The following is a 21,170-nucleotide window of genomic DNA, read 5'->3' on the forward strand; positions in this document are numbered from 1 at the left end:
TGTAATGGTGTGTGCATGTGTAGTGGTGTGTGTGTGTAATGGTGTGTGTGTGTAATGGTGTGTGCATGTGTAGTGGTGTACACGTGTGTGTAATGGTGTGTGTGTGTGTAGTGGTGTACACGTGTGTGTAATGGTGTGTGCATGTGTAATGGTGTGTGCATGTGTAATGGTGTGTGTGTGTAATGGTGTGTGTGTGTAGTGGTGTACACGTGTGTGTAATGGTGTGTGCATGTGTAATGGTGTGTGTGTGTAATGGTGTGTGTGTGTAGTGGTGTACACGTGTTTGTAATGGTGTGTGTGTGTAATGGTGTGCATGTGTAGTGGTGTACACGTGTGTGTAATGGTGTGTGCATGTGTAGTGGTGTACACATGGTGTGTGCATGTGTAGTGTGTAACGTGTGTGTAATGTGTGTGTGTAATGGTGTGTGCATGTGTAGTGGTGTACACGTGTGTGTAATGGTGTGTGTGTGTAATGGTGTGTGTGTAATGGTGTGTGCATGTGTAGTGGTGTACACGTGTGTGTAATGGTGTGTGCATGTGTAGTGGTGTACACGTGTGTGTAATGGTGTGTGCATGTGTAGTGGTGTGTGTGTGTAATGGTGTGTGCATGTGTAGTGGTGTACACGTGTGTGTAATGGTGTGTGCATGTGTAGTGGTGTACACGTGTGTGTAATGGTGTGTGCATGTGTAGTGGTGTACACGTGTGTGTAATGGTGTGTGTGTGTAATGGTGTGTGTGTAGTGTACACGTGTGTGTAATGGTGTGTGCATGTGTAGTGGTGTACATGTGTGTGTAATGGTGTGTGTGTGTAATGGTGTGTGCATGTGTAGTGGTGTACACGTGTGTGTAATGGTGTGTGTGTGTAATGGTGTGTGTGTGTAATGGTGTGTGTGTGTGTGTGTGTAATGGTGTGTGTGTAATGGTGTGTGTGTGTGTAATGGTGTGTGTGTGTGTAATGGTGTGTGTGTGTGTAATGGTGTGTGTGTGTGTAATGGTGTGTGTGTGTAATGGTGTGTGTGTGTAGTGGTGTGTGTGTGTAGTGGTGTGTGTGTGTAGTGGTGTGTGTGTGTGTAATGGTGTGTGTGTGTAATGGTGTGTGTGTGTAATGGTGTGTGTGTGTAGTGGTGTGTGTGTGTGTAATGGTGTGTGTGTGTAGTGGTGTGTGTGTGTAATGGTGTGTGTGTGTAGTGGTGTGTGTGTGTGTAATGGTGTGTGTGTGTGTGTGCGTTCTTACAGCTGGCGTCTCCGTTGATGCTGCCTGTGTGTATCTCTGGCTCGGTGGAGTTGGAGGAGGTGTGTGATCGTGCGTCCAGGGCAGAGAGAGACTGGAGCATGCTCAGTAGGCTGTTAGAGGTGGGGAACTGAAGATACTTCTCTGGGACGTAGCCAATCAGCCCCCTCTTGTTCCTCGCCTGAAACAACCAATTACACAACAGGATGTTAAGACCGTTAACTAATTACAGAGCTCTGTGTTAAAGGACAACCCTGGTCAAGCAGAGGACTATATTACACAGAGCTCTGTGTTAAAGGACAACCCTGGTCAAGCAGAGGACTATATTACACAGAGCTCTGTGTTAAAGGACAACCCTGGTCAAGCAGAGGACTATATTACACTGTGTTTACTGTCTGATTGCTGTTGTTACCTTGACCCAGTCCTCCATGTCTCCATCCTCTATCACCTCCAACATCTCATGCTCCTCTATACTCAACTCGTCTGGCTGAGACGCCTGGAGACACAGACAGAGACACAGACAGGGAGAGAGAGAGACAGACAGACAGAGGGAGACAGACAGGGAGAGAGAGAGACAGACAGACAGACAGACAGACAGACAGACAGACAGACAGACAGACAGACAGACAGACAGACAGACAGACAGACAGAGAGAGAGACAGACAGACAGACAGAGAGACAGACAGACAGACAGGGAGAGACAGACAGACAGACAGACAGACAGACAGACAGACAGACAGACAGACAGACAGACAGACAGACAGACAGAGACAGACAGAGACAGACAGAGACAGACAGAGACAGAGACAGACAGACAGACAGACAGACAGACAGACAGACAGACAGACAGAGACACAGACAGACAGAGACACAGACAGACAGAGACACAGACAGACAGAGACACAGACAGACAGAGACACAGACACAGACAGAGACACAGACACAGACAGAGAGACAGACAGACAGACAGACAGACAGACAGACAGACAGACAGACAGACAGACAGACAGACAGACAGACAGACAGACAGACAGACAGACAGACAGACAGACAGACAGACAGACAGACAGAGAGACAGACAGGGAGACAGACAGGGAGACAGACAGTGAGACAGAGCGAGACAGAGAGACAGACAGAGAGAGCGAGAGCGAGTGAAAGATAGGAAAGGGGAGAAGGGAGGAGAAAGGAGAAAATGAGGATAATTAACAATGGACAATACAGACAACTGATATTTCATGGCTCTAATGTTACATATAACCCAGTGTTCAGATGGGTGGGGCCCTCTGATTCTGACCTGATGGGTGGGGCCCCCTGACCTGATGGGTGGGGCCCTCTGATTCTGACCTGATGGGTGGGGCCCTCTGATTCTGACCTGATGGGTGGGGCCCTCTGATTCTGACCTGATGGGTGGGGCCCTCTGATTCTGACCTGATGGGTGGGGCCCTCTGATTCTGACCTGATGGGTGGGGCCCTCTGATTCTGACCTGATGGGTGGGGCCCTCTGATTCTGACCTGATGGGTGGGGCCCTCTGATTCTGACCTGATGGGTGGGGCCCTCTGATTCTGACCTGATGGGTGGGGCCCTCTGATTCTGACCTGATGGGTGGGGCCCTCTGATTCTGACCTGATGGGTGGGGCCATCTGATTCTGACCTGATGGGTGGGGCCATCTGATTCTGACCTGATGGGGGGGGCCCTCTGATTCTGACCTGATGGGGGGCCCTCTGATTCTGACCTGATGGGGGGGCACCCTGACCTGATGGGTGGGGCACCCTGACCTGACCTGATGGGGATGGGCACCCTGACCTGACCTGATGGGTGGGAACCCTGACCTGACCTGATGGGGGGACCCTGACCTGACCTGATGGGTGGGAACCCTGACCTGATGGGGGGAACCCTGACCTGACGGGTGGGCACCCTGACCTGACCTGATGGGGGCGCCCTGACGTGACCTGATGGGGGGCACCCTGACCTGATGGGGGGGCACCCTGACCTGATGGGTGGGGCACCCTGACCTGACTTGATGGGTGGGGAACCCTGACCTGACCTGATGGGTGGGGCACCCTGACCTGATGGGTGGGGCACCCTGACCTGATGGGGGCACCCTGACCTGATGGGGGGGCACCCTGACCTGACCTGATGGGGTGGGGCACCCTGACCTGATGAGTGGGGAACCCTGACCTGATGGGTGGGGCACCCTGACCTGATGGGGGCACCCTGACCTGATGGGGGGCACCCTGACCTGGGGGCACCCTGACCTGATGGGGGGGGCACCCTGACCTGACGGGTGGGAACAAAACAAGCTTACATAGCTCGTTTACACACTTTCATCTTAATGTACATATTGCTACATAATCTGTCAAGATAAAGAATGTGTGGAAATACATTATCTAGCACAGCTAAGCAAATACGTTGTTCAGTGTGTGTGTGTGTGTGTGCGTGTATTACCTTGTATGAGTAGAGGACTTTGCAGGTGAGTGGGTAGTTCCTGAGAGTCCCAGAGGGGCTGGAGCTGCTGTCATCAAACACCTCCATGTTCTCCTCACACTCCTCTCCCTCCGACCGCTCCAGATCAACCGGGCCCTACACACAGACACGTCACAGTGAGCTACTTACAAATTATCCAGTGTGGTTCCGTCCTTGTTCTCTCCAGTTCTCTCTCCTTGTCCTTCTGAGTCAGGTGATATGAAGGGTGTCGATGTTAAACCCCTCCTCTACCTTTCCTCAGGGAATCTCATTGGCTCAGGGAGATCAGGTGATTCAGGTGGCATATGGGCCCGCCCCCATTGAGAGTCCGACACAGCAACCCAACCAGGACAGAACAACTGTGTGTGTTTTTCTCTGTGTGTATTCAAAACTCACTATGTTCCTTATAAAAAGCTAAGAAAATCACTAAACTCTATTTGGTGTAAATAATGCAAAAACAAAGTGTTGGAGAAGAAAGTAAAAGTGCAATATGTGCTATGTAAGAAAGCTAACATTTCAGTTCCTTGCTCAGAACATGAGAACATATGAAAGCTGGTGGTTCCTTTTAACATGAGTCTTCAATATTCCCAGGCAAGAAGTTTTAGTTGTAGTTATTTTTGGAATTATAGGACTATTTCCCTCTATACCATTTGTATGTCCTTAACCTTTGACTATTGGATGTTCTTATAGGCACTTTAGTACTGCCAGTGTAACAGTATAGCTTCCGTCCCTCTCCTCGCTCCTCCCTGGCCTCAAACCAGTAACACAGCGACAGCCACCATCGAAGCAGCGTTACCCATGCTGAGCAAGGGAAACAACTACTCCAAGTCTCAGAGCGAGTGACGTTTGAAACGCTATTAGCGCACGCTAACTAGCTAGCCATTTCACTTCGGTTACACCAGCCTAATCTCGGGAGTTGATAGGCTTGAAGTCATAAACAGCGCAATGCTTGACGCACAATGAAGAGCTGCTGGCAAAACGCACGAAAGTGCTGTTTGAATGAATGTTTACACGCCTGCTTCTGCCTACCACCGCTCAGTCAGATACTTAGATACTTGTATGCTCAGTCAGATTATATGCAAACGCAGGACACGCTAGATAATATCTAGTAATATCACAACCATGTGTAGTTAACTAGTGATTATGATTGATGTTTTTTTATGAGATAAGTTTAATGCTAGCTAGCAACTTACCTCGGCTTACTGCATTCGCGTAACAGGCAGTCTCCTTGTGGAGTGCAACGAGAGAGAGGCAGGTCGTTATCGCGTTGGACTAGTTAACTGTAAGGTTGCAAGATTGGATCCCCCGAGCTGACAAGGTGAAAATCTGTCGTTCTGCCCCTGAACGAGGCAGTTAACACACACACTCCCAGAGCCCTCACCTCCTCCCCGTAGGCTGTCTCGTCATAGTTGGTAATCGTCATTGTTGTGTCATCTGCAAACTTGATGATTGAGTTGGAGGCGTGCGTGGCCATGAAGTCATGGGTGAACAGGGAGTACAGGAGGGGGCTGAGCACGCACCCTTGTGGGGCTCCAGTGTTGAGGATCAGTGAAGTGAACATCATTCTTACATAGGTATTGCTCTTGTCCAGGTGGGATAGGGCAGTGTGCAGTGTGATGGCGATTACATCGTCTGTGGATCTATTGGGGCGGTAAGCAAATTGAAATGGGTCTAGGTGACAGGTAAGGTAGAGGTGATATGATCCTTGACTAGTCTCTCAAAGCACTTCATGATGACAGTCATTTAGTTCAGTTACTTTTGCTTTTTTGGGTACAGGAACAATGGTGGCCATCTTGAAGCATGTGGGGACAGCAGACTGGGATATGTCCGTAAACACTCCAGCCAGCTGGTCTGCGCATGCTCTGAGGACGCGGCTAGGGATGCCGTCTTGCGAGGGTTAACACGGTTAAATGTCTTACTCACGTTGGCCATGTAGAAGGAGAGCCCACAGTCCTTGATACCGGGTCGGACTCGGTGGCACTGTGTTATCCTCAAAGTGGGAGAAGAAGGTGTTTAGTTTGTCCGGAAGGAAGACATCGTTGTCCTCGACGTGGCTGGTTTTCCTTTTGTACTCTGTGATTGTCTGTAGACCCTGCCACATACGTCCTGTGTCGGAACGGTTGAATTGCGACTCCACTTTGTCTCTATACTGACATTTTGCCTGTTTGAATACCTTGCGGAGGGAATAACTACACTGTTTGTATTCTGCCATATTCCCAGTCACCTTACCAGTAGTTATTACTTCGGGGGAAAGGTTAATTGATTAGGAGATACTTTGCTCTCCATCACACTGGTGTGAAATGAACACTGGGCCGAGGGAACAGACAACTCCCTCAACTAATTCTCTAACTGTTACTCTTGTCATCCACACCACTTTCTCCCATTATCACTTTCCCCACTCTCTCCTCCTACTCTATCCCCCTCTATCACTTCCTCTCTCTCCACCCCCTCTCTCTTTCTCTGGTGGTTGCTGCAGTATCATGTGAACAGAATGTTAAGTAGTGAATAGGAGTAGACTGCTTACCTCAACATCCTGCTGACACACACACACACACACACACACACACGACCAAAGTGCTGAAGTCCACACACGCATGCCTTGGCTGCCGTGTGGCAAATATACATTTGTCTGTGATGATGACAGGTAGTGGGAGACGGGCATTGCAGGGAGTGTAGTGAGGGATTGTGGGTAGTTTCCTCCAAAATGAGGGACGGTGGTGTAGTGTGAGGGAGGGAGGGCAGGTGTCTCACCGAGAGTGAGGGATCGTGGGTAGTGTAGTTTACTGTAGCCCAGCGCTCATTTTCCAGCTCCTCCATCACCTGGTTCATGGCGCTCTTCAGCCAGGTATCCACGGCAACGCCCACCTGTCTCAGCAGGTCCAGACGAGCCTCTGCCTTCAGCTTTACTGTCTGGAGTGAGAGAGAGGTTACACACGCTGCTTGGTAATCAATATAACTGACACGGGACGTTGGAGGACTCAATCTATCCCATCAACACTCAAACTATCCCAGGTAAGTAGTATGTACAGTACCAGTCAAAAGAGTGGACACACCTACTCCTCATTCAAGGGTTTTTCTTTATTTTTACTATTTTCTACATTGTAGAATAATAGTGAAGACATCACAACTATGAAATAACACATATGGAATCATGTAGTATCCAAAAAAGTGTTAAACAAATCAAAATATATTTTAGATTTTTTGAAGTAGCCACCCTTTGCCTTGATGACAACTTTGCACACTCTTGGCATTCTCTCAACCAGCTGATGTAGTCACCTGGAATGCATTTAAATTAACAGGTGTGCATTGTTAAAAGTTAATTTGTGGAATTTCTTTCCTTCATAATGCGTTTGAGCCAATCAGTTGTGTTGTGACAAGGTAGGGGTAGTATACAGAAGACAGCCCTATTTGGTAAAAGACCAAGTCCATATTATGGCAAGAACAGCTCAAATAAGCAAAGAGAAACAACAGTCTATCATTACTTTATGACATGAACGTCAGTCAATCTTCAAGTGCAGTCACAAAAACCATCAAGTGCTATGATGAAACTGGCTCTCATGAGGACCGCTACAGGAAAGGAAGACCCAGAGTTACTTCTGCTGCAGAGGATAAGTTCATTAGAGTTACCAGCCTCAGAAGTTGCAGCCCAAATAAATGTTTCACAGAGTTCAAGCAACAGACAGATCTCAACATCAACTGTTCAAAGGAGACTGTGTGAATCAGGCCTTTATGGTTGAATTGCTGAACGAAACCAATATTAAAGGACACCAATAATAAGAAGAGACTTGCTTGGGCAAAGAAACACGAGCAATGGACATTAGACCAGTGGAAATCTGTCCTTTGGTCTCATGAGTTCAAATTTGAGATTTTTGGTTCCAACCGCCGTGTCTTTGTGAGAGACAGAGTAGGCGAACGGATGGTCTCCGCTTGTGTGGTTCCCACCGTGAAGCATGGAGGAGGAGGTTTGATGGTGTGGGGGTGCTTTGCTGGTGACACTGTCAGTGATTTATTTAGAAATCAAGGCACATTTAACCAGCATGGTTACCACAGAATTCTGCAGCAATACGCCATCCCATCTGGTTTGAGACTAGTGGGACTATCATTTGTTTTTCAACAGGACAATGACCCAACACACCTCCAGGCTGTGTAAGGGCTATTTGACCAAGAAGGAGAGTGATGTAGTGCTGCATCAGATGACCTGGCCCGACCTCAAACCAATTCAGATGGTTTGGGATGAGTTGGAGCGCAGAGTGAAGGAAAAGCAGCCAACAAGTGCTCAGCATATCTTGGAACCCCTTCAAGACTGTTGGAAAAGCATTCCAGGTGAAGCTGGTTGAGAGAATGCCAAGAGTGTGCAAAGCTGTTATCAAAGCAAAGGGTGGCTACTTTGAAGAATCTAAAATCTAAAATATATTTAGATTTGTTTAACACTTTTTTGGTTACTACATGATTCCATATGTGTTATTTCATAGTGTTGATGTCTTGACTGTTATTTTACAATGTAGAAAATAGTAAAAACAAATAAAAACCCTTGAATGAGTAGGTGTCCAAACTTTTCACATGTACTGTATGTACATAGGAAGTACAGGGAGATAAACTCATTACAGTACATTTTCATGGAGATAAAAGCTCTTTAATGTCTGATCAGTATCAGGAAGTGGAATGTTGTTAATAATTGAGTACACTTTCATCACTAATGCTTCCTCCTCTGATCCCACCCACCATAGACTATTGGTTGTCCTGGCTCTGCTCCTCCCCTCAGGACCCATTAGATCCAAATGGACTCAGACATTCAACAGACAGCAGGAGATAATGGGGGCTGGGAGAGAGAGAAGGGGAGGGAGGGGAGGTAGACAGATGGGAGGGTGGTGGACAGAAAGGGAGGTGGAGAGAGTTGGAGGGAGGGGCGATGTGGAGAGTGGTTCATATCCGTGTGAATTTCTCATCTCTGTCTGTGGGCGCTATGACTACATCAGCCAGCAGGGGGTGCCAGAGAGAGGGAAATCACAGAGACCAAGAGGACAGATATTATTTTTATTAGACCTTTATTTAATTAGGCAAGTCAGTTAAGAACAAATTCTTATTTATAACGACAGCCTAGCCCGGCTAAACCAGGAAGACGATGGGCCAATTGTGCACCGCCCTATGGGACCAATCACGGCCGGATGTGATACAGCCTGGACATCAAAGGAAGGAGAGGAGATGCATTGATCTGATTCACAGTCTGACAGGCTGTCTCTGAGAGAATCCATGGAGAGACAACTGTACTTAGAGAGCTGGGGGAAAGAGGGTATACTGCAGCCTGTAGGTCTACCTTTCTTCTAACAAACACAAACCTCAGCCTTGCGGATGCTCTCTTTGGTATCCTCTATCTTCAGCTCCAGATCAAGTCGGCCCTGCTCCGTTTGAGGGACTCCCAGTGTCTCACACTCCTCCAGGCTCTAACGGCACACACACACACACTTCTAAATCACAGACTAAAATCACATCTTGTTTTTAAAGATGGTCTGGGCCAACATGAACAACTAGTGTGTGTGGTTGTGTGTAGACTCACTCTCTTGTAGTGGACGATGTTCTTGTGTTCTCGGGCCATTCTGGTGGCCCATTTCCTGGCCTCCTTGTTCAGACTGTGCTCCTCTGTCTGGCTCCCCGTGTCTGTCTCCAACTTACGACTCTACAACACACACACACACACACACACAGTTACCATGGAGAAAGGAGGAACACAACACCTTTTTCCTAAGCGGTTACCATGAAAATTATGGAATGTAATTCTCCTATCCTAAATTAAATGAAGTCTCCCTGTAAAACTACAGTAGAGTCATCATTACCCCACACAACCACACCTAGTACAGTCTCAGTGGATACAGCTATCTGTCAACCACACCTAGTACAGTCTCAGTGGATACAGCTAACAACCACACCTAGTACAGTCTCAGTGGATACAGCTAACAACCACACCTAGTACAGTCTCAGTGGATACAGCTAACAACCACACCTAGTACAGTCTCAGTGGATACAGCTATCTGTCAACCACACCTAGTACAGTCTCAGTGGATAAAGCTAACAACCACACCTAGTACAGTCTCAGTGGATACAGCTAACAACCACACCTAGTACAGTCTCAGTGGATACAGCTAACAACCACACCTAGTACAGTCTCTGTGGATACAGCTAACAACCACACCTAGTACAGTCTCAGTGGATACAGCTAACAACCACACCTAGTACAGTCTCAGTGGATACAGCTAACAACCACACCTAGTACAGTCTCAGTGGATACAGCAAACAACCACACCTAGTACAGTCTCAGTGGATACAGCTAACAACCACACCTAGTACAGTCTCAGTGGATACAGCTAACAACCACACCTAGTACAGTCTCAGTGGATACAGCTAACAACCACACCTAGTACAGTCTCAGTGGATACAGCTAACAACCACACCTAGTACAGTCTCAGTGGATACAGCTAACAACCACACCTAGTACAGTCTCAGTGGATACAGCTAACAACCACACCTAGTACAGTCTCAGTGGATACAGCTAACAACCACACCTAGTACAGTCTCAGTGGATACAGCTAACAACCACACCTAGTACAGTCTCAGTGGATACAGCTAACAACCACACCTAGTACAGTCTCAGTGGATACAGCTAACAACCACACCTAGTACAGTCTCAGTGGATACAGCTAACAACCACACCTAGTACAGTCTCAGTGGATACAGCTAACAACCACACCTAGTACAGTCTCAGTGGATACAGCTAACAACCACACCCAGTACAGTCTCAGTGGATACAGCTAACAACCACACCTAGTACAGTCTCAGTGGATACAGCTAACAACCACACCCAGTACAGTCTCAGTGGATACAGCTAACAACCACACCTAGTACAGTCTCAGTGGATACAGCTAACAACCACACCTAGTACAGTCTCAGTGGATACAGCTAACAACCACACCTAGTACAGTCTCAGTGGATACAGCTAACGACCACACCTAGTACAGTCTCAGTGGATACAGCTAACAACCACACCTAGTACAGTCTCAGTGGATACAGCTAACAACCACACCCAGTACAGTCCCACTTTAGAAGAAGCTCCCTCTCACATACATACAGCAGAGAATTAGATGCAACAACTAGGTGTGAGTGACAGCTGCTGCTAATAACATCTTCTTGGAAAATAGGCTGATTTGAAACAGAGGGAGAGGAGAGAAAGAGGCTGATTTGAAACAGAGGGAGAGGAGAGAAAGAGGCTGATTTGAAACAGAGGGAGGACAGGAGAGAAAGAGGCTGATTTGAAACAGAGGGAGGACAGGAGAGAAAGAGGCTGATTTGAAACAGAGGGAGAGGAGAGAAAGAGGCTGATTTGAAACAGAGGGAGAGGAGAGAAAGAGGCTGATTTGAAACAGAGGGAGAGGAGAGAAAGAGGCTGATTTGAAACAGAGGGAGGACAGGAGAGAAAGAGGCTGATTTGAAACAGAGGGAGGACAGGAGAGAAAGAGGCTGATTTGAAACAGAGGGAGGACAGGAGAGAAAGAGGCTGATTTGAAACAGAGGGAGGACAGGAGAGAAAGAGGCTGATTTGAAACAGAGGGAGGACAGGAGAGAAAGAGGCTGATTTGAAACAGAGGGAGAGGAGAGAAAGAGGCTGATTTGAAACAGAGGGAGAGGAGAGAAAGAGGCTGATTTGAAACAGAGGGAGAGGAGAGGAGAGAAAGAGGCTGATTTGAAACAGAGGAAGAGGAGACGAGAGAAAGAGGCTGATTTGAAACAGAGGGAGGACAGAGAGGAGCTGATTTGAAACAGAGGAGAGAAAGAGGCTGATTTGAAACAGAGGGAGGAGAGAGAGAAAGAGGCTGATTTGAAACAGAGGGAGGACAGGAGAGAAAGAGGCTGATTTGAAACAGAGGGAGGACAGGAGAGAAAGAGGCTGATTTGAAACAGAGGGAGATAGAAAGAGGCTGATTTGAAACAGAGGGAGGGAGAGGAGAGAAAGAGGCTGATTTGAAACAGAGGGAGGACAGGAGAGAAAGAGGCTGATTTGAAACAGAGGGAGGGAGGAGGAGAAAGAGGCTGATTTGAAACAGAGGGAGGACAGGAGAGAAAGAGGCTGATTTGAAACAGAGGGAGATAGAAAGAGGCTGATTTGAAACAGAGGGAGGGAGGAGGAGAAAGAGGCTGATTTGAAACAGAGGGAGGAGGAGAGAGGAGACATTTTTGAAACAGAGGGAGAGGAGAGAGATTTATGTTTATTTATTTTCCCTTTTGTAATTTAACCATTTGCCTTATCATTCATTACATCACTATATAGCCATAATATGACATTTGAAATGTCTCTATTCCTCTGAAACTTTTGTGAGTGTTTATTTGACTTTTGTTGATGATCCATTTCACTCGCTTCGGCAATGTAACCATATGTTTAACATGCCAAGATAGCCATGTGAATTTAATTTAATTGAGAAAGAGAACAACAAGTCTTCTATTGCTTGCCTTGAGATAATAGAGAAAATGTGTGTGTGTTGTGAGCCGTGCAGTTCTAACACAATCTGTGTGTGTGTCTGTGTGTCTTCCAAATGGAGCCCATCCCTTAACTTCCTAGCCCAGTAATACATATCCACTCCCCCTCTCTACACTGCATTAACACACAACAACCAGTCAGAATCAACGCCAGACCCCTCAACCCCCTAACGGTCACCTCAACCCCCTTAACGGTCAACTCAACCCCCTAACGGTCAACTCAACCCCCCTAACGGTCAACTCAACCCCCTAACGGTCACCTCAACCCCCTAACGGTCACCTCAACCCCCTAACGGTCAACTCAACCCCCCCCCTAACGGTCATCTCAACCCCCCTAACGGTCATCTCAACCCCCCCCAACGGTCACCTCAACCCCCCTAACGGTCACCTCAACCCCCCTAACGGTCACCTCAACCCCCCTAACGGTCACCTCAACCCCCTAACGGTCAACTCAACCCCCTAACAGTCACCTCAACCCCCTAACAGTCACCTCAACCCCCCTAACCGTCACCTCAACCTCCCCCTAACAGTCACCTCAACCTCCCCCTAACAGTCACCTCAACCTCCCCCTAACAGTCACCTCAACCTCCCCCTAACAGTCACCTCAACCTCCCCCTAACAGTCACCTCAACCCCCTAACAGTCACCTCAACCCCCTAACAGTCACCTCAACCTCCCCCTAACAGTCACCTCAACCTCCCCCTAACAGTCACCTCAACCCCCTAACAGTCACCTCAACCCCCTAACAGTCACCTCAACCTCCCCCTAACAGTCACCTCAACCCCCCTAACAGTCACCTCAACCCCCCCTAACAGTCACCTCAACCACACAATGGTCTATTTAGGGAACAGAGGAAACATAATTGGATAAGTAGGGTAGTGTGCTATCGTGTGTGTCATTTTAACTATCTGTACAATTCAAATCAGCTATAATGTGTTGAACAGTAGCAGCTTAATGTGTGAATGGGACTTATTATAGAGCAGCAGAGTTAGGCTCAGTTAATATACCTACTGTAGGTGACCTGGAGGAATGGGCTAATGACAGTACCATAACTAAGATTATATATGTTCTAGCAGAAGGTTACACACCAAGCTTTCTGAACGTACAACCATTAGTGGTCATGGAACAAAATCCTTGGTCTTGGTGGTAACAGATCATAAACGGCAAGCTAATTGTTAAACGGTCATAATGATTAACGAACCATCATGGTTCAACAGCCACCGGGTCATGGCAGCATGTGTATGGGTAGAATGCAACGGTCAAGACAGCAGCAGTCATGCTTCCGGACATGGCCACGTTTATGGTCACTGTAGAACAGCCAGAGTTGTGGTAATGGGACAGCCAGAGTTGTGGTAATGGAACAGCCAGAGTTGTGGTAATGGAACAGCCAGAGTTGTGGTAATGGTTGTAGTGGAACAGCCAGAGTTGTGGTAATGGAACAGCCAGAGTTGTGGTAATGGAACAGCCAGAGTTGTGGTAATGGTTGTAGTGGAACAGCCAGAGTTGTGGTAATGGAACAGCCAGAGTTGTGGTAATGGTTGTAGTGGAACAGCCAGAGTTGTGGTAATGGAACAGCCAGAGTTGTGGTAATGGAACAGCCAGAGTTGTGGTAATGGTTGTAGTGGAACAGCCAGAGTTGTGGTAATGGAACAGCCATGGTTGTGGTAATGGAACAGCCAGAGTTGTGGTAATGGTTGTAGTGGAACAGCCAGAGTTGTGGTAATGGAACAGCCATGGTTGTGGTAATGGAACAGCCAGAGTTGTGGTAATGGTTGTAGTGGAACAGCCAGAGTTGTGGTAATGGAACAGCCATAGTTGTGGTAATGGAACAGCCAGAGTTGTGGTAATGGAACAGCCATGGTTGTGGTAATGGTTGTAGTGGAACAGCCAGAGTTGTGGTAATGGAACAGCCATAGTTGTGGTAATGGAACAGCCATGGTTGTGGTAATGGAACAGCCAGAGTTGTGGTAATGGTTGTAGTGGAACAGCCAGAGTTGTGGTAATGGAACAGCCATAGTTGTGGTAATGGAACAGCCAGAGTTGTGGTAATGGAACAGCCAGAGTTGTGGTAATGGAACAGCCAGAGTTGTGGTAATGGTACAGCCATGGTTGTGGTAGAACAGCCAGAGTTGTGGTAATGGAACAGCCATAGTTGTGGTAATGTAACATGCCAGAGTTGTGGTAATGGAACAGCCAGAGTTGTGGTAGTGGAACAGCCAGAGTTGTGGTAATGTAACATGCCAGAGTTGTGGTAATGGTACAGCCATGGTTGTGGTAATGGTTGTAATGGAACAGCCAGAGTTGTGGTAATGGAACAACCATGGTTGTGGTAATGGTTGTAGTGGAACAGTCAGAGTTGTGGTAATGGAACAGCCATAGTTGTGGTAATGGAACAGCCAGAGTTGTGGTAATGGAACAGCCAGAGTTGTGGTAATGGAACAGCCAGAGTTGTGGTAATGGTACAGCCAGAGTTGTGGTAATGGAACAGCCAGAGTTGTGGTAATGGAACAGCCAGAGTTGTGGTAATGGAACAGCCAGAGTTGTGGTAATGATACAGCCATAGTTGTGGTAATGGAACAGCCAGAGTTGTGGTTAATGGTTGTAGTGGAACAGCCAGAGTTGTGGTTAATGGTTGTAATGGAACAGCCATGGTTGTGGTAATGGTTGAAGTGGAACAGCCATAGTAATGGTTGTAGTGGAACAGCCATAGCTGTGGTAATGGTGGTAGTGGAACAGCCATAGTTGTGGTAATGGTTGTAGTGGAACAGCCATGGTAATGGTTGTAGTGGAACAGCCATAGTTGTGGTAATGGTTGTAGTGGAACAGCATGGTAATGGTTGTAGTGGAACAGCCATGGTAATGGTTGTAGTGGAACAGCCATAGCTGTGGTAATGGTGGTAGTGGAACAGCCATAGTTGTGGTAATGGTTGTAGTGGAACAGCCATGGTAATGGTTGTAGTGGAACAGCCATAGTTGTGGTAATGGTTGTAGTGGAACAGCATGGTAATGGTTGTAGTGGAACAGCATGGTAATGGTTGTAGTGGAACAGCCATAGTTGTGGTAATGGTTGTAGTGGAACAGCCATGGTTGTGGTAATAGTTGTAGTGGAACAGCCATAGTTGTGGTTATAGTTGTAGTGGAGCCCCCATGGTTGTGGTGTGGAACAGCCATGGTTGTGGTTATAGTTGTAGTGGAACAGCCATGGTTGTGGTTATGGCACAGCCATAGCTGTGGTAATGGTTGTAGTGGAACAGCCATGGTTGTGGTAATGGTTGTAGTGGAACAGCCATAGTTGTGGTTATAGTTGTAGTGGAACAGCCATAGCTGTGGTAATGGAACAGCCATGGTTGTGGTTATAGTTGTAGTGGAACAGCCATATGGTAATGGTTGTAGTGGAACAGCCAGAGTTGTGATAGTGGTTATAGTGGAACAGCCATGGTTGTGGTAATGGTTATAATGGAACAGCCATGGTTGTGGTAATGGTGGTAGTGGAACAGCCATGGTTGTGGTTATAGTTGTAGTGGAACAGCCATGGTTGTGGTTATGGAACAGCCATAGCTGTGGTAATGGATGTAGTGGAACAGCCATGGTTGTGGTAATGGAACAGCCATGGTTGTGGTTATAGTTGTAGTGGAACAGCCATAGTTGTGGTAATGGAACAGCCATGGTAATGGTTGTAGTGGAACAGCCATGGTTAATGGTTGTAGTGGAACAGCCATAGTTGTGGTAATGGTTGTAGTGGAACAGCCATGGTTAATGGTTGTAGTGGAACAGCCATGGTTAATGGTTGTAGTGGAACAGCCATGGTTAATGGTTGTAGTGGAACAGCCATGGTAACAGCTCAACCATCAGAGGTCATGGTCACAACTACTACCTTGTGGTCGTTCAGCGTGTATAAAGTAATTTAGCAACCATGGTTATGGTTGAGGCTAATCCGTGTGCTTGTTATGGATATAATGTGTCATTACAATGGGTGGATAGCATGCAGCAGCCAGGGTCATGTTATGGCTCTAGATGGTTGGTGGTGGCTTGGCGGGTAGAGACTAGTGGTTAGGTCTACCTGTGCCAGCGTCATCCTCATGGCACTGACGGGCGAAGGCTCAATGTCCACCAACTTCTGCACCGAGCTCAGAGTCTGACATACACACACGCGCGCGTACACACACACAGATAGGCGTTAGGGGAGAAAGAGTTAGCAAAGGTTGAAAAGTTTTGAAGGAGAAAAACACTGAAGGGAAAATAGTTAGTAGTGACAGAACAGAAAAATAGAGAGACACATACTATATGTGTTGTAGATCAGTGGAGAATGAAGTTACATAGAGACACAGAGACAGTTACATAGAGACACAGAGACAGTTACATAGAGACAGAGACAGTTACACAGAGACCGTTACACAGAGACAGTAACAGTTCCATAGAGACAGTTACACAGAGACAGTAAGAGTTATATAGAGACACAGAGACAGTTACACAGAGACAGTTACACAGAGACAGTAACAGTTACATAGAGACACAGAGACAGTTACACAGAGACGGTTACACAGAGACAGTAACAGTTACATAGAGACAGTTACACAGACACAGAGACAGTTACGCAGAGACAGTTACAGAGACAGTAACAGTTACACAGTTACATAGAGACAGTTACACAGAGACAGTAACAGTTACATAGAGACAGTTACATAGGGACAGTTACACAGTAACACAGAGACAGTAACACAGAGACAGGAACAGAGACAGTTACACAGAGACAGTAACAGTTACATAGAGACAGTTACACAGAGACAGTTACACAGAGACAGTTACACAGAGACAGTCACACAGAGACAGTTACACAGAGACACAGAGACAGTAACAGTTACATAGAGACAGTTACACAGAGACAGTTACACAGAGACAGTCACACAGAGACAGTCACACAGAGACACAGAGACAGTTACACAGAGACACAGAGACAGTTACACAGAGACACAGAGACAGTTACACAGAGACACAGAGACAGTCACACAGAGACAGTTACACAGTTACACAGAGACAGTTACACAGAGACAGACACACAGAGACAGTCACACAGAGACAGTTACACAGTTACACAGAGACAGTTACACAGAGACACAGAGACAGTAACAGTTACACAGAGACAGTTACACAGAGACAGTTACACAGAGACAGTCACACAGAGACAGTTACATAGAGACACAGAGACAGTTACACAGAGACACAGAGACAGTTACACAGAGACACAGAGACAGTTACACAGAGACACAGAGACAGTCACACAGAGACAGTTACACAGTTACACAGAGACAGTCACACAGAGACTACAGAGAAGAGAAGTGATGTGTTCAGTTGCTCCTCAGAAAAGTCACCATAGGAAGAAGAACTTGTTTTTATATATTCGGAAAGTCGTTCTGCATTTTGAATGTTTCCGAGAGGCGAGCGCATGAACACAGCATATGAACAGAGAACAGGGTTGGAGAGGGTTGAGTAAGGACATCTCAGATACAGGAGGCCTGCTAGTGTGTGTGTGTGTGTGTCTGCCCGACTGTGTACGGGGGGACACAAGACGTGTGTGTGAGTCTGTGAGTGAGTGAGTGAGTGAGTGTGTGTGTGTGTCTGCCCGACTGTGTACGGGGGGACACAAGACGTGTGTGTGAGTCTCACCGTGTCACAGTCACTGGGTTGGAACTGGAAGTCTTGTGCTTTATGAAACACAGGGTTCTCCTGCATGAAAAGCTGCTGGTTAAACTCCTGCACCACCTGAGAGAGACAGAGATATACAGGATTAAGCATACACACACACGCACACCACACACCAACGCACGCACGCACATACACACACATATGCACACATATGCACACACGCATGCATGCACACACGCACCCACACACCACATACACACCCTGTTGGATTTGTCCAGTAGGAACTGGAAGGTGTTGTGTATGGCCTGAAAGGCCTCCAGCTCTGTCTGACAGATAGAGATCAGATAGTCCTTCACATGGTTATATATCCCTCCATCCAACTCCTGAGGGGGACAGAGACAGAGCGACAGAGAGAGAGACAGAGAGAGAGACACAGAGAGAGACAGAGAGAGAGAGAGAGAGAGACAGAGAGAGAGACAGACAGAGAACGTTAATTTGATGGTTATCTTTAGTCTTTTGATAGACTGGATGAAGCATTAATTAACAGTGAATCTAAATGAAGAGTCTATCTAGTAAGTGATTTGGCTAAATATGCTCTGGGCGCGCCTGCCAACAGAGTAGATATGAGAGAGAGAGAGAGAGGGAGAGAGAGATAGAGGCAGAGAGGCAGAGAGGCAGAGAGAGAGAGAGAGAGAGAGAGAGGGGAATGACAAATTGGTTTTTGCATTCTTCATCAAGCCAAGAAAGAAATTGAGAAACCTATCAAACCTAAAACATAGAGACTTAGAAAACCTGAGCCTACGCCATCACTATGGTGAATCACTAAAACAATACGGAAATACACTACGGAAATAGAAGGAACAGCACGTCAGAAATCAGCTCAATGTAATTGAAGAATCCATAGAATCTAACCACTTCTGGGAAAACTGGAAAACTCTAAACAAATAACAGCACGAAAAGTTATCTATCCAAAATGGAGATGTATGGGTAAACCTTTCTCCAATCTTTTTGGCTCTATAACAAAGAACAAACAGCAAAAACATATACAGTTGCTGGCAAAAGTAATCACCCCCCCTTGGCATTTTTCCTATTTTGTTGCCTTACAACCTGGGATTAAAATTGATTTCTGGGGGGTTTGTATAATTTGATTTACACAACATGCCTACCACTTTGAAGATGCAAAACATGTTTTATTGTGAAACAAGAAATAAGACAAAAAAAACAGAAAACTTGAGCGTGCATAACTATTCACCACTCGAGTGTTGCTTTAGCAGTATGCCTAGGGTCATTGTCCTGCTGGAAGGTGAACCTTCGTCCCAGTTTCAAATCTCTGGAAGACTGAAACAGGTTTCCCCTCATTTCGCTCAATCCATCATCCCTTCAATGCTGACCAGTTTCCCTGTCCCTGCCAATGAAAAACATCCCCACAGCATGATGCTGCTGCCACCACCATACTTTACTGTGGGGATGTTATTCTCAGGGTGATGAGAGATGTTGGGTTTGCGTCAGACATAGCGTTTTCCTTGATGGTCAAAAAGCTCAATTTTAGTCTCATATGACCAGAGTACCTTCTCCCATATGTTTGGGGAGTTTCCCACATGCCTTTTGGCGAACATCAAATGTGTTTGCTTGTTTTTTTCTTTAAGCAATGGCTCTCAGCTCTGTGGAGTGTACAGCTTAAAATGGTCCTATGGACAGATACTCCAATGTGGAGCTTTGCAGCTCCTTCAGGGTTATCTTTGGTCTCTTTGTTGCCTCTCTGAATATTGCCCTCCTTGCCTGGTCCGTGGGTGGTGGGAGGCCCTCTCTTGGCTGGTTTGTTGGGGTCCCATATTCTTTTCATTTTTTAATAAGGGATTTAATGGTGCTCCGTGGGATGTTCAAAGTTTCTGATATTTGTTTTACCCAAACCTGATCTGTACGTCTCCACAACTTTGTACCTGACCTGTTTGGAGAGCTCCTTGGTCTTCATGGTGCCGCTTGCTTGTTGGTGCCCCTTGCTTAGTGGTGTTGCAGACTTTGGGGCCTTTCAGAACAGGTGTAGATATATTGAGATCATGTGACACTTAAATAAAGTACACCTGTGTGCAATCTAACTAATTATGTGACTTCTGGAGGCACCGGATCTTATTTATGGGCTTCGTAGCAAAAGGGGTGAATACATATGCACGACAACTTTTCAGTTTTTTTTTTTTTTTTTACATTTCTTTAAACAAGTTTTTTATTTAACTTCACTAATTTGGACTATTTTGTGTATGTCCATTACATGAAATCCAAATAAAATTCCATTTCAATTACAGGTTGTAACGCAACAAAATAGGAAAAATGCCAAGGGGGATGAATACTTTTGCAAGGCACTGTACATGATCAAATACGAATCAACTACTAAAAGAAAATACAAATCTTAGAAACAACTATTAAAGACCAGAACCCACTAGATTCTCCAATTACATTGAATGAACTACAGGACAAAATACAAACCTTCCAACCCAAAAAGGCCTGTGGTGTTGATTGTATCCTCAATGAAATGATAAAATATACAGACCACAAATTACAATTGGCTATACTTAAACTCTAACATCATCCTCAGCTTTGGCATCTTCCACAATATTTGGAACCAAGAACTGATCACCCCAATCCACAACCTTGGGGAAATCCTCTGCATTATCATTAACAGCAGACTTGTACTGGGCAAATGTCAAATTGGCTTTTTTAATAAATTACATTCAAATTATTGACCCTAATTGACAAACAAACAAAAAACAAAGGCAAAGTCTTCTCATGCTTTGTTGATTTCAAAAAAGCTTTTGACTCAATCTGGCATGAGGTTCTGTTATACAAACAAACATTGAGTGTGCGGTTAAAATTGGCAAAAAACAAACACATTTATTTCCACAGGGCCATGGGGTGAGACAGGGATGCAGCTTGAGCCCCACCCTCTTCAACATACCGTTCCAGTCAAAAGTTTGGACACACCTACTTATTCCATTTTTTTAAAACTATTTTCTACATTGTATAAAAATAGTGAAGACATCAAAACTCTGAAATAACACAAATGGAAACATGCAGTAACCAAAAAGTGTTAAACATATCAACAAGTATTTTATATGAGATTATTCAAAATAGCCATTTGCCTTGATGAAAGATTTTCACACTCTTGGAATGCTTGTCCAAAAGTGTTGAAGGAGTTCCTACATATGCTGAGCACATATTGGTTGCTTTTCCTTCACTCTGTGTTCCAACTCATCTCAATTGAGTTGAGGTTGGGTGATTGTGGAGGCTAAGTCATCTGATGCAGCACTCCTTCAC

The 21,170-nt window shown here is 46.1% G+C and overlaps 1 protein-coding gene across 2 annotated transcripts in view; it reads right to left on the minus strand.

Annotated features, from left to right (window-relative positions):
• The window catches only part of LOC112239242 (F-BAR and double SH3 domains protein 2-like), a 106,177-nt gene that overhangs the window by 4,982 nt on the left and 80,025 nt on the right, over nucleotides 1-21,170 (minus strand). The window contains exons 9-17 of one of the 2 annotated variants that reach the window (XM_042297647.1): nucleotides 18,122-18,244; nucleotides 17,883-17,978; nucleotides 16,279-16,353; nucleotides 9,251-9,370; nucleotides 9,033-9,137; nucleotides 6,448-6,606; nucleotides 3,679-3,813; nucleotides 1,644-1,727; nucleotides 1,235-1,412 (exon numbers count right to left, since the gene is read on the minus strand). In XM_042297647.1, coding sequence (XP_042153581.1) covers nucleotides 1,235-1,412; nucleotides 1,644-1,727; nucleotides 3,679-3,813; nucleotides 6,448-6,606; nucleotides 9,033-9,137; nucleotides 9,251-9,370; nucleotides 16,279-16,353; nucleotides 17,883-17,978; nucleotides 18,122-18,244 — 1,075 coding nt within the window. The remainder of the gene's footprint in view (nucleotides 1-1,234; nucleotides 1,413-1,643; nucleotides 1,728-3,678; nucleotides 3,814-6,447; nucleotides 6,607-9,032; nucleotides 9,138-9,250; nucleotides 9,371-16,278; nucleotides 16,354-17,882; nucleotides 17,979-18,121; nucleotides 18,245-21,170) is intronic. The other variant, XM_042297648.1, reaches the window with a different exon arrangement.

The sequence above is a fragment of the Oncorhynchus tshawytscha genome, linkage group LG14 (genome assembly GCF_018296145.1).
Source record: "Oncorhynchus tshawytscha isolate Ot180627B linkage group LG14, Otsh_v2.0, whole genome shotgun sequence".
NCBI classification, from domain to species: domain Eukaryota; kingdom Metazoa; phylum Chordata; class Actinopteri; order Salmoniformes; family Salmonidae; genus Oncorhynchus; species Oncorhynchus tshawytscha.